General features: G+C 42.0%; 1 protein-coding gene across 1 annotated transcript in view; it reads left to right on the plus strand.

Annotated features, from left to right (window-relative positions):
• Window positions 1-14626, plus strand: part of RUNX1T1 (RUNX1 partner transcriptional co-repressor 1) — a 134254-nt gene that overhangs the window by 84953 nt on the left and 34675 nt on the right. Inside the window, 2 exon segments of the mRNA XM_072803950.1 lie at window positions 1716-1897; window positions 13573-13823. Of these exon segments, the coding sequence (XP_072660051.1) occupies window positions 1716-1897; window positions 13573-13823 (433 nt within the window).

Here is a 14626-nt window from a genome sequence, read left to right on the forward strand (position 1 = left end):
GCTCTATCTTTACTAAGGAGGGAAAAAGAGTTTTTTTTTTTTTTTTTTTTTTAATATTTGAAAATATATAACCCACATGGTCCTCTAGGCTGACTGCAAAGGTTTATTTTTAGCATTGTTCTATGGAGGAAGTTCTCTCCATTGTTCTTTCCATTGTTACAATGTGTGGTATGTGCTTATCTTTAGCAAATACCCTAGTCTTTTATACCTTGTGCGGCATATGTTGCCTTAGTATTATTACGAGATAGTTTGTTGAGTAATACTCCGAAAATGGATTTGAGGTGCAAGTCCAACTCTGGTGCCTATTTCCGATACTCCACAGGGTTTGTTTGTTTTTTTAAAGGCTCATGGGGCCCAAAAATTGAGGTAACTGAGAACCCTCTGTGTTCAGAAAGACTTTTCTACTCCATGGGTTAATAAGTGCACATGGTACCTGGTTCCTACCACCAAAATCTTTGTGTTGTAAAGAGATTTATGTTCTTGATCTCCCCTTGACTTTGGAGAGTTATGAGCAAGTACTGTTTGCCCTCCTATACTATCCATTCTATTCCCTTCACCCCCAAAAGGTAAAAAAAGAAAAAAAAGAAAAAAAAAAGGAAAAGTAACAACACCCTAGATTTATAATGTCAGCGTGAGTTTACTTTTCAGGGTAAAATTCTAAGATTTGCATCTTAATGCTTTACCATGTGTGAAATCATCTCCTTCCCTTTTTATTGCATTTGAGATTGCCAGAAGTATCCATCAACAACCATGTTCTGAGCATCCTTTTCAGAGTGCTAGGTCGGGTGTGCAGTGAGAGTGATGGGTACACAGGATTTCTTCTCATGTTAGAATACATGCGTTCTTGGGACACCTGGGTGGCTCAGTGGTTGAACGTCTGCCTTTGGCCCAGAGCATGATTCCAGGATCCGGGATCGAGTCCCACATCAGGCTCCTTGCCTGCTTCTCCCTTCAGCCTATGCCTCTGCCTCTCTCTCTCACTGTGTCTCTCATGAATAAATAAAAATCTTTAAATTTTTTTTTTAAAAGAATACATGCATTCTTTAGAATAAGGATAGATACTAAGAAGGCAGATTACCTTTGTAGACCAGTAGTATTTGCCGCTTGGTACATGAATTCCAGCTGGGATATCTGACCCAACTCAGGCCATTGCTTAAATGTCGTATAAATCTGATGATTATTAAAAACCATCTATATGTTTATCTCTGCATTTCTTCCTTTGAGATTAGTAGTTGGCTAAGGCTATTTCATGGGATTAACCTGTTTTACCTGGGTAAGTGGCCAGATAGTTTTGAACGTGTTAGGGAGCTCACCTTGCGTTGAATTGCAATGCGTATGTATTTCTCATACCCTCCCTCTTCCTTGGGGCCCGTGGTCGTTACTCACGGGTAGAGCTCGAATCTGATACCCTGCGGAGTTTAGAATCCCTGTTCCGTTCCAGGATGAAGGGACTTTAAAAAAAATAAATAAGCACCAGTCCCATGGTTGTCAATGGGCACGAAGGCAGGATGGATGGGTAAGGTGGCTTACATCTCACCCCCAGGGTAGCCCACCCCTGAGAACTGTGCCTGGGACTCAGACTTCTTGCGTGCACTTGGTGGCATGCTCATTGAGCTGGCTTGTGTGCTCCACCACTGTTTGAGCAGTGGACTCTATCCCCTGGGTCCAAGGAGCCTCGGGTTGGTTGCCCTCTCATTCCTGTCCTGCCCCCACAGGCCAACCTGCCCCTGCTGCAGCGCGAGCTCCTCCACTGCGCAAGGCTGGCCAAACAGAACCCTGCCCAGTACCTCGCCCAGCATGAACAGCTGCTTCTGGATGCCAGCACCACCTCACCTGTTGACTCCTCAGAGCTGCTTCTCGATGTGAACGAAAACGGGAAGAGGCGAACTCCAGACAGGTGAGAGGGGGGAGGGCCTGGGACTAATGGGGGCCTTTTCCTCCCCTGCTGTGAAGACCCGTGTCACGTCCCGTGTGAGCTGCTGGGCCAGGGACACCTCTTGCAGAGGAGCAGTAGCCAGAGTCTGCACGCCCGCGCCGGCCTGGGGCGTTACAGAGGGAGGACTCTGGCCTGTGCCAGTTTGGCTTCTGTGCAGGTCCAGCTTTGCCACCTTTAATGGGAAAGGTGATGAATAATCTTCAGACGGGCCGAGGGCCACTGATGGGTCTTGGGCACACAGCCCAGATTAAAATTCTCATTTGTTATATGATTCGACCCAACCACATATTTTACCCTTCCCGTGTTAGGAGATTTGCCGTTCCAGGTTTTCTCAGAGCATGTTGGTTTTGAAGTCCGGCCTTTAGGTGTTGCTCAATAAACACAGTGCAGTAGCTCTTTAAGTGGGGTCCGTACGAGTTAAGAGAAAACTTCTGGGAAGCTAGATGGGCTAAGTGAAGGTGAGCATTAAGTAGTAGGATTAATAGATGGCATTTTTTTTGTTGTTGTTGAACAATTTATCAGGCAATATTCATTCCAGCAGGCACCCTGCTGTCAAAACGGAGAATTCTGAGAAATGTAAAATAAAGCCCTTTCTCCATTCAGCCCTACAGAGTAGTTGTAGAATGAGGCGTAGTCGTGAAATTTCCTATTAAAATAATTCTCTTGAGCACCTCATCGTCACATATACATATTTTCTAATCCAGGACGGTGAAGTCTTCTTGGCAGCGTAGTATCGAATGCATAGTATTGAATAGTATTTGCAAAGGTACGGAACTGGGTTGAAATGAAACCATGTCCAGGAGTGTGTTTGTCACATGCTTTGTTTCTTTTCTCTCCTTATCCGCTCTCTCTGCCTGCACTTCACCAGGCATGAGTGTAACAGCCTCTGAGAGGTTAACATTCTGGCACAGTTATGTTCCAGATTCATAGGAGCTTACAATCCTTGGAGCTACTCAGAGACATCTATCTGTGACCGACTTAGCGCCCCTTAAATGTATTAGCTGCTTGCAAATCAGAATGTTATTAAAAGCCAGCCAGTTTACATACAGTTATTACATAATCCTCTCTTAAGCAGTTTTTATGCTACAGTCTCTAGAAGTTTTCTCCTCTCGACATAGGACCTTTAGGTCATTGAAAATCCTAAAGCAAAAGGTTAAACATTAGTTTACTTCTGACATGCCGTCCACCCACCTCCAAACACGACCCGCCAGCAGAGCTGCTTTCTCGTTTTTCATGAACCATTTTTTCCTTAGTCATACTTAAGCATTTAGTACTTAAGCTTTTAAAGGCAACTGCTTAATCCAGGTGTCTGAGTGGCGTGTCCACAGGATGCTGAACACCAAGAAGCAGCCCAAGGATAGATGATTCCCAGCGTGCCTCGCTGTCCGATTCTAACCCCTTTACCCTGCAGGAAATGAGTACCATGTGCACGTAGGGAGATGTTGCGGGCTCTCTTTCTCAAGGATAATATAAACGAATTAGAGAGAGACTGGATGGACAGTTGGGAAGAAAACAGTTGTTTGGAGGAAGGCTAGGGTCCCAAGGAAAGCTTTAGATAGCTGTGATAAAAGTAAAGATAATCCTATAGGCAAAATTGGAAGTGGAAGCGACCTGTTCTAGAAGCCCCAACTGCTAAGTAACAGACCAAGCCGTGTCATTCCTTTCTCTGTATCCCCAGCTGTTTCTCCACTGCTTTTCTTTCCCAGTGTTTTACACTTGAAGGTGTTGTGCACGCACACTTCGCTAGGACGGTGCTGAAGTGAGCCTTGAGCCCTGTGCTGACACTGATATGGAAATTTCCCATGAATTCCGCAGATAATCAGCATTTTTGTTCTGGTGGTCTGTCGCTGCGTGTGCATAGATGTTTGCATTTGATCGTGTACAACTTTCTTAAAAGAGCCTCCAGTCTTATTCCCCCTTCGGTTGTTCAGAGGCAGTTGCTGGCGTCCAGAATTCACACAGTTTGCTCTTTGGCTGGAACATTCTTTTTCAAGTGGAACCCTGAAGTGTGTGTTTTAATGGAAGGATGGCAAATGGATTTCCTTAGAGTTGGGAGGACGGGTAATGAGAATATGTTGTGTAAATACATTTGTATCTTGTGGGAATATGATCAGAGCCAAGAAAATATGGGTCTCTACAGTATTTTTTTGCATATATTTTCTGCATCTTGTTTGCATATGCATTTTCCTCTTCTCTGGTTATTTATCTGTATATCCAGATCTACTATATGAAATTTTATAGAGTATGGAGCTGTCTGACAGCAGAGCTTTTTTTGTTTTACTGAATGTTTTGTTGGTGCATATGGTCTGACATGGATGAGCAGCCACGGTGAGATTTTGGAGTCTATTAAACTGGCTCATTAAAAAGATCAATCTGTTTCTGTAATAACACTGGGAACCATCAGTCACTGAAAGAGGGAAAAACTGACACCTGAGGAGAAAACACATTTTGGTAATTTGTTCATGACATGTCATGAACAAAAGAGCGCTCTATATTTTGTTTACAACGTTGGGGGCTTAAATTCTGTGACGATTGCAGATTTAATCTACTAAACAGTCATCATGTGTTTCAGGGATGGGTTTTGGCGAATTTAAGTTTCTTCTCATCCTTAAATACGATTGCCACTGGTTATGTTTCTTCTTCTTTTTTTTTTTTTAAAGCATTATTGTTATTTACAGAAAAATGAATACTCTGGGGAAATCTATGAAATCATTTTTTTTTTCTTGTATGAAACAGTGAAATTTATTCTACTTTCTTTTTAAAATATCTCCAGGATGAGTTTCTGAACAACTCTACTAAATTTGTAGGTCTGTGGGAGAATATTGTAGAACCCAATTTAAAAAAAGACAATTTTCATTTTGAAATTATGCTATTTTTTAATCTAAAATGCTAATGAAAGTAAATAGAAAATTCTGATTTCTACTTTTTGTTAATATTTTAAGAGTCGGTTGGTTAGAGTAGACCTTTATTTTGTCATCCTGTGTTGGGAGAAGCTGACAACGGGATTAGGAGCCTTCCTGCCACTGATTAAATGAAGTGACCGCTTTCAAAGATAAGACTAGAAGTGAAGAGCGCTCTTTAAAACTTCTCGCCATGATAGTCATGAAGACCCACTTTCACATGGAGGGAGGAGGGGAAAGGCAACTAGACAAGGCTGCATTCTTTTGAGACTACAGAATGCATAAAAATTATTAAGGTGAAAAAGCTTGTGTTAATCATCACTGCTGTCTTTGCTCCCAGCTTTGATCCTGCAGCCTTTTGTTATGGTTCATTTTTAACATTGTGTTTGTATCTGTTAATGCTGATTTTCTGACTCAGAACATCTTTCTTGTTTAAGAAATCAAACTGAATGGGCTTTGGGTTTGTATGGGTAATCCTGTTTCTCCCTCCACCCCTTACTATTTCAAATGATCAATGTTAAATATGAATCCTTTTATTCCATATATCAGCATTTTAATATAACTGTGCTTCAAATTGTTCTCAGCTTAACACATCTAGACCTTATTATGTGGGCCTCGTAGTTGCATTAATATGTATTTTTCCTCCTCCCTCAATAATTAAGTATTATTTTCTAAAAAGACTGGTTTGACCTTTAGAATTATATAGTTCATCAGCTGGGAGGGATCTTATGGATCTACCAAGCCAACCCTTTCTCTTTACATTGAAGGGAACAAAGGCCCAAAGAACTTGCTTAAAGTCACGAAGCTTCTTAAGGGCAAAACCAGCATATTTACATATCTGAAATCTTGCAGTAGCACAAAGTATGTTTTAATGTGCAGTTTAAATAAGGAAAGCTCAACTAGGTATTGGGGCTTTCTTTCCCCTTACTTTCCCTCATTTATTTCTGCTGTGTAATTGCTCAAGTGGGTAAATGCAATAGTATAATATTCTGGGGGCTTATAAATCTTTTGAATGACAGAGGATCCAGAGTCAGCCAGGTTTTCTGGCTTAGTAAGTAAGTTAAGAAATGCTGAAGGTTGGAGGGTCAGAAGGCAGTCATTTTGAACCTGTGTTGGCTGAAAACATAAGATGTGTCACCGTGGTGCACACCAGCCTGCTGGGCCCACTTTTCCTTTCCTGTAAAATAAATGAGGTTTCAGTATTTTTGTCTTTCTACAAGAAAAGGTAGGTACACTTTACAAGGACTTGTAGGATTAATTGGCTGTGCTGATCAGAATTAAATTTGTATTGTCTCCTGCAATCAGTTTTGTACAAAGGAGAGGGAATTTATGTTATATTCGTGCATTCTTGTTTTGTGTTGCATCTTTGATGCAGTCTTCAGTCGCATGAAGTGAGTAATCATTCCCATAGTTTTTTGTTTGTTTTTTGTTTTTTGTTTTTTTATATACTCAGATCCATGGTGAAGTCTTCTAGTGAAATAGCATTAAGTTGCATTTACATGGTAAGAGGGCTGGCATGGTTGTAGAGCACATTTTGGTCTCTCTACACCAACTTCAACAGGAACTTGCCAAACCTTGTTTCTTGCTACTCTCCTAGGGTCTAGGGTCAGAATACTCTTCCTGCCTTAGTCTCTCCTCTGACTGAGGGTTTCTGCTCTGTTCCTTGGTTCTCAGGTGTCATTATTCTAGTCATACTTTACAGGTTAGCTCAGGCAGTGTCTCCTATTTGAATGAAGGCTTCCCAATCAAAAACAGTAAAAATGGTTACTATTTTATTATTTATTTTATTTATTTTTATTTAAAAATGGTTATTTATTTTATTTGAGCACTGAAGATGTGCCAAGCCTCATGCTAGGTAACGGACGTATTAATAACACAGCGTAGTCTAACCCCCACCCCCCAATCAGTGGGGCATACGTTCCAAGACCTAAAACCTCAGATACTACCAAACACTATATATACTATTTTTTTTCTATATGTATATACCTATGGTAAAGTTTAACTTAATAATTAGGCATCATGTTATTAACCATGATAATAAAGTAGAATAGTTATGACAGTGTTCTGCAATGAAAGCTAGGTGGTCTCCCTCAAAATATCTTCTTGTACTGTACTCACGCTTCTTGTTGATGATGTGGGGTGAAAAAATGCCTCTGATGAAAGAGGTGACGTGAATGACATGGGCATTGTTATGTCGCGTGAGGCTACTCTTGGCCTTCAGACCATACGTTCGAAGGAAGATCCTCTGCTTCTGGACTGTGGTTGACCACAGGGAACTGGAACTGTGAAAAGTGAAACCACACTACAGGATATATAGCACCTTATTTTCTACTAGTTCTGCCGTACAGAGGCAGGCTGGATAATGTGTCTGAGGTCACATGGCTTCCAAAGAGGCACTGATGGGATTCTGACCCTGAGTTCTCCGACTTGAGCACCCACAATCTTATAACTATGATTCTTGCATCACCAGCCGCCGAACGCCCCACCTTGGAAACAAAGTGATCTGATTACACTATTAAATACCAAATATTTGCTAGGTTCTTTATGTGGATTTTTTCAGATAACGCTCTTAGTAGCTCAAAGGGGGTCATCCTCATTTTGCGGATGAAAACATGAAGCCGCATAGAGGTTAAGCTTCCTAAGTTCATACGACCAGCAGTTAGCAGGGCCAAAACTTGATGCCAACTCCACAGCCCCTGTTCTTTTCAGTGCGCATTGTGGACTGATCTTTACTCCTTTGGATGTCCCAATCCACTTCTGTACTGTTTCTCTGCTACCTGCCAAGTTCAGGTCTTGCGTGAATGTATGGAAACCTTATACCTCTAATTAAATTGCGCTTATGATGAAGGTTTCTTGCCCCTACACTTCCAAAAAGAATTTAAGTCTAGTACTAAATGATAATCTTATGGTGAGGGTTTCAGGAGATCATAGATTGTGTCTTGGTCAACTTTGTATTCCCCATAAAGCATAGGATGGTGCATTATAGATACTGTGGGTGTGTCTGAACCAGAACAGACTACCACACACATGTGCACACACACACAACACACAGAAGAGTGCCGGCAACACTACTTGGACAAATTAAAGTTAGGCGCGATGCAGTCATGGTCAGTAGTGTACCAAACTCGCTCTCTCTCAAGAGTCTCCCTTGCTTGCTTTCTTGATTACTCTGTTGCGTTCTGCTGTTGTAAAAGATGGATCTCACCAACACCCACGACAGTGAAAATAGCCATGAGTAGCCCAGGAACGAAATGCCTAGATGGGCTCACGGACCAGAAAAAACTGGAGCCTTCCAACTGGAACTTATAGATAACGGATTAGAAAAAGAAAGCGCATTACAGGTAGGTGGCAGGAGCAGGAGAAATCGAGTCCCTTGCAATGGCCAGAAATGAGGAATGGCACGGGGACTGCCAGTAACAAGTTGAGCAGGTGGCAAAGCTTCAGGAGACACGGGAGAGGAGACTCAGATGGCTCTGTGAACCTGCATATGGTCATTCTTGAAGGTCCAGGTGGTGTAGCTCCATGTCTGGAGTGGCGAACACCCACCTGCATCTCATTCGCTCCCGAAGGTGTTAGCATGCTGCTCAGGAAGCTCTCTCCGGGGTGCTGCTGTAGCCACGGAGAGATAGAAGGCATGTCCTTCCCTAGGGCCCAGCAGTGACGGGTCAGTGTCATTCGGCTCTCTGTTCTTCGCCGTCTCCATATATGCCGCTTCCTCCAGGGAGACGGCAAAACCACTGACAACCACTCTGGTGGGGACCGGGGGGGAGGGTAGGACGTGAAGAATGAGGTTTGAGTCTCATTTTAAGGAAGCCCAGTAATTTGTAATAGATTTTACTTTAGATGCCTTACTCAACACCAATGGGAAGGTGGTATGTAAAATTGTTGTCTAAACTTACCTAGTTCCTGACAATTCCTGAAGAGACCTTTTGCTGATTTGTGTTTTGAAAATATGATGTCAGGAATGATTTTTTAACTCCCTTTTTGATTCACTTAGCCTATGGAAACCTTAAGAAATCACACATGTTAGAAAAGAGAAGGAAGATGCATTTAATACTATGTTATTAAAGTCTTTGGGCTTATTATTTTTTAAAAATTTTAAAAAATATTTATTTATGAGAGTCACAGAGAGAGAGAGGCAGAGAGAAGCAGGCTACCTGCGGGGAGCCTGATGCAGGACTCCATCCCTGGACTCCGGGATCACACCCTGAGCCCAAGGCAGATGCTCAACTGCTGAGCCACCCAGGCGTCCCTCTTTGGGCTTTTTAAACATAGAACTATAACCTCCTGAGATGTAAATGTAGACTTCTAAAATACACAAATAAATATATGTCTTTTTATTGTGAGAATCTGCTGGCATCTTAGCCCTGGCTCTGGCTGACTCTCTGGTCGATTGGGACAGTGATGTGAACAGAGCGAGATAAGGTGTCCTGGACTGGGTCGAGGGACCTGCGCCAGGGCTGCTTAAGAGGCCCTTGGCAGGACTTGATTTGGAGAAGAAAGTGGTAGCATGACTTCCAAGTTTCTGCTTGGGTGACTAGATAGAAGGTCTACAATTGACAGGTGCAGGAAGTACCAGAGAAAGATGAGGTGAGTCTGCACATATTCTGTTTGAAATACCTGTGATCCCTCAAAAAAGCGAGCACCTAAAGCAGATATCAGTCTTTATAGTGATATTTTCCCTGCATTAAAAAAAAAAAAAAATAGACCTATTCCAGTCATATAGGGGATTGGTCCTTTCTGTCCATTTATTGTCATGATTTTATAATAACTTTTTTCATTTCCCCTCATTTATTTGAATGTTACACTGTTTTATATAAATAAGGATTATCAGTGCAAACTGATAGTCATGACTTTTGAAATATTTTATGTAGAGGAAAATGTTTAAAAAACATGTATTTTATTTCTAAAATAGTTCACAGCCTCTGTTATTGAGGCAGCCTGAGATGGGGTAAAATGTAAATTAGGTTGTATCTTAAGTTTTAATGTTTACTATTTCCCATTCATCCCATTTTACTGGGCAGGAAACTGAGACCAGAGGTTAACCCTCCCCAAAGGTCACACAGCTGAGTCCTGAGTGGTTCTTTATCAATAGGGCCATCAGACTCTTTAGAGGGGAAGTGATTGGAATCTAAATGTTGAAGTAGTTAGGTTATGCTCAGGAAAATTTCTCCTGGTAGGGAGAGAAAATATTCTCAGGCCAATTTAAAAAACAAACAGGAAGATGCCTTCCAGAAATTTCTGAGACATGATAAGACTTGCCACTAAAATTTGAGTTATTTCAAGAGTATGCTAGCATGGGACAATGAAAAGCGATGGGACAGTTTTTCGTTTAGCCCAATGCACTTTGCAAGGGCAGCGTAAAAAGAGCTAATTTGGAATTTGCTCTGGCACGTGAGGTGTAGATAGTTGTAGGCACTTCTTAGAAGACAGACAGACGAATGAATAGCAACTAAGATGTTTTAGTTCCCTTCCTGAGCATGCATCCTTTGAATCGGGTTGGCCTTACAACCAGACATGGGTGATTTGTGAAAGCACCAGGGAGACCTTCCATGGCTTCGTTTCTATGATCCGTGAATGTTTTAATGCTTTGCTGTTAAAATATAACTACGTTTGTGAGGTGATGAGCTTCACTGTTTCAATAGCTAGCAGAGCGATGGGACCCAGGATAGGACAGCAGGGCCCTGATACAGATGATAGCATAGGCTTGGGACTTAACCCTGCTTCTTAGGTTATTACTGTCCTTGTTTTAGGGCGGGGGGGGGAACCCTCTTTTTTCATAATAATGGGTCATTGAAGTAATAGCTGATCTGAGGGTGAGGGTGTCCAACCACTTTGAATATAATAAGAATTCTTACAATGTTGTGTGTTGCTGTTATCATTGAACGAGGAAAGACAAAACCAGTACGTTGAGGTGGTTTGACAGCTGGGTCAGAGATGTTTGCAAAATTATAAATGCAAACAGGGGCTGCTGTATGGTATTTAGAGGATATTTTCTATTTTTGCCCAGAAAAGCGGCTACAAATAATAAATCGTTCAAAGCAAAGAACAAGCAAAGAAGGTCTCTGTTGGCTAACGTGGTTGACTTCGACACAGTTTGGCCAGAGAACCATTAGCCCTGTGTGTCTGAATCATAACCCTGATGTCATAACTATGCCACTTAGATGTAAATATAGGGCAGCCCGGGTGGCTCAGAGGTTTAGCACCGCCTTCAGTTCAGGGCGTGATCCTGGAGACCCGGGATCGAATCCCATGACGGGCTCCCTGCATGGAGCCTGCTTCTCCCTCTGCCTGTGTCTCTGCCTCTCTCTCTCTCTCTCTCTCTCTCTCTCTCTGTCTCTCATGAATAAATAAATTTTTAAAAAATCTTTAAAAAAAATAGATGTAAATATAGAATAATTGAATTGCAGAGTTTTCAAACTAGGAAGGACCTCAGAAATCATCTAGTCCAGTGGTTTTCAAACTCGATTTTAGCAGCAGACTTTTTTTCCTTTAAAATGAAACCTTAGGTGGGACCCCAACTTTGTAAAACAGATAAGAATGAGGGGGTTCCTCTGGCCCTTGAAATCTTGATTGTTTGGGGGAAGAAAACTCTTCATTGCCTGCAGAATCCCATAAAAGCACCTCAGGTGCGCAGTTTGAAAACCACTGATCTAGTCCAACCCTTTCATTTTACAGATGAGCAAACTGAGGTCCCGAGAGAGGTTAAGTGGCTTGCCCAAGGTCACACAGCTAGTCGTGGAGGAGCCAGGACTAGATCTCAGGTCTCTTGATTCCCAGTCCAGTGCTCTTTCCACTGCACCACCCTGCAGGTGAGGTAGGTGCTGTGTTAGCCTTATGTTCGTAGCTACTACTAGTCTTCAGTATTTTCCGACTGATATTTGCTGGCGATGTGCATTGAACGTTGAAGTGTTTTATTCAGAAATGCATAGGGTAGGAAAGTACAGATTAGAATGTCAAGTTTACTCTGCAGAGATATTGATAGCTGGAATGTTCCCTTTCCCTTTTAAAGTATTTTAGAGCAGTGCACTTAGGGAATGTCTGGGACACGTTGGGCATTTTGGTCTCAATGATCAATGTCTATGGAGCCCCTGTGTTTCAGACACATACTTTGATGGGAGCAGCCTTGACTGCTGACTGCTTCTCTCCCGGGGAACAGACCCAGTGTCGGCCAGCCTCCTGTTGATAGGACAAGTGCATCTTTCTTCAGCCAGTAGCGGGCATGTATTCATTTCACATTAAACTCTACAGAGTGTCTCTTAGTTCCTCTGTGCTTGGGCCTTCTGTCTCCAACTCCTCTACACTTCTCAGGCTCGTGTGTGTAAATTGTCACTGGGGCTCTATCCTAAAGGGACCTACAGGGCAGTTCACAGCAGAACCTTACTGCTCTGATCTCTATATCTCTGTGGTTGGAGAGAGTTTCCATGGCAGATCCCTCTGGTGTGATCACACAGAGAATATCCTAGACGCTAGGAAACCAGGAAAAGTGTCTTGAAAGGCCTCTATGCTATTGTTACCAAGCTAAACTCAAAAAGGCACGTGGAAATCTCCAGCTACTGTGACTTGGTGAAATTCTTGTGGGTAAATTTCCTGGGGAAAGTAAGATATTATCACTGGTCTTGCAAGGGGAACCAAATACAAAGGAAACTGTTGGTGGAGGAGCTGGGATTTCTATCCATGTTGGATGTGATTTGTTCCTATTTTACTGAATATATTGAGTCAGTCTCTAAGAGTAGAGGTGTATCCAGCCCCCAAATATTTCTTTAGCCTGATTTCTGTTTGAGAATCTAGGAGCAGTGATGAGTTATTTGTAGGGCGTATTTGTAGACTGTGTCCTTTCTAAAGGCCAAGTTCAAAGCTCTGTGTATCACCTCGTGAAGTGCAACGAGGGTGTGCCCGTCCTGCCCTGACACCTGATGACAGGTCACATAAGCTCTCTGGACAAGTTCCTCCACGTTAAGGTGGTTCACTTCCCGGTAGCTCTTCCTGCCTGCTGGTGAATTATCTTGGTGACAAAGACAATATCAGAGTCCTAGACGTGGCCTTGCTTTATTGCACTAGTTCAGTGTGATCAATCCTTTCCAACAGAACTTTCTGTGACAATGGACATGTGCTGTATCTGTGCCCCCCCCCCCCCAGTACCTGAAATGTGACTCACAAAGAATTGATCTTGAACTTAATTTTAGTTAGCACACATTTAAATTTAACCAGCCGCACGTAGCTATTGTATGGGACGGCATAGCTCTGGATGTTGTCCGACGTGAAAGTCAGACGCCAGGTTGAATAAATGGAATAGGAATCCCTTAAGAATTTATCAGGAGACTGATGCTGTACTGCCTTTGATGAATCTTCACCAAAGACAGTTCAGTTTTAGGATAATGTGTTGGAAATCAAGTAGTCATTTTTTGAATAAATACACTGGCTTATAGAGGGAGATCTCAGGTTCCTCTTACTTGTGACCTAACCCCACACGTGAGCTACGACAGAAAAGATACTTGCCAGTTTGATGAGGAATGAACCCATTTTTCTCATGTGCTCACTCTTGTGATTTCGTAGGCCTCAGCATGGGTTTCAGTGAATTCCCATAGGTCTTCTGGGAAGCTGAGTTTAGAAAGTTTCTGGCCAATAAATAAAGACTCTGTTTATATTGTAAGTTCAAATGTGAGTGTCTGAAGTATGCTGGATTCTGAGTAACATTATGAAACTCTTTTTTTTTTTTTTCTCTTCCCCCTTTAGAACCAAAGAAAATGGCTTTGACAGAGAGCCTTTGCACTCAGAACATCCAAGCAAGCGACCATGCACTATTAGCCCAGGCCAGCGGTACAGTCCAAATAACGGCTTATCCTACCAGCCCAATGGCCTGCCTCACCCCACCCCACCTCCACCTCAGCATTACCGTTTGGATGATATGGCCATTGCCCACCACTACAGGGACTCCTATCGACACCCCAGCCACAGGGACCTCAGGGACAGAAACAGACCTATGGGTAAGACTGAAGGGATCTGTTCACCTCTTACAGGGTTGGATGCTTGAAGACTCATTACTTCTCAACTGAACTTGAGGCTCGAAATCTGTGATAGGGGTAAAAATTCTCTTTTATCTTGCCTCCTTTATGAGAACAGTTGGTTAGTATGAGTATGTTCTCTCACAGTTATACTTTTCTCTCATTACTTACAGTCTTTATGACAGCAGGCTACATTTATTTATTTATTTTTTTTGGAAGGGAGCATCTAAATTAATATAAAGTCCTCAACAAATGCAAAGTGCTTTAAAAAAATTTTTTTAAACATTAGAGATTTCATATGCAGCCTGTCTGCCACGAATATTTTTTTAAATGTTAAAATGTTTATTTTCTTTCATTGTACTCTTACTTCAAGTAGTCTTTTCAATTTGATTTTTCTAGCCTTCGCGATAACTCCGTATTTGAAAAATGTGAAACTGCATGATGTCTCTGGCTTAAATCAACAGATGTTCTTTGAGGAATGATTTGGTCCTTTTTTCACCGGAAAGTGACAGTGATTAAATTTAGTATTGACAGTTTTGTGTCATAGATCAAAGTAGCAGAGAAAGAATGAGTTTAGGTAAATATGTGTTTCCATTTGCCTGTGTTCATTCCTTCTTTACATAAAACTATTGAAGTGAACCATTTAGGAAACCTTGCCTTCTAAAGAACAAGTGTCTGCCATGAAAAATAAGAGGGAAGACGAACAAGGTATAATATTTGATACCCTGAGTTCGGGCGTTGAGGGGATAGCATTAGGGCTCTTTCAATTCTTTATTTTTGGCAAA

Source organism: Canis lupus, chromosome 28 (genome assembly GCF_048164855.1).
Source record: "Canis lupus baileyi chromosome 28, mCanLup2.hap1, whole genome shotgun sequence".
Taxonomy (NCBI): domain Eukaryota; kingdom Metazoa; phylum Chordata; class Mammalia; order Carnivora; family Canidae; genus Canis; species Canis lupus.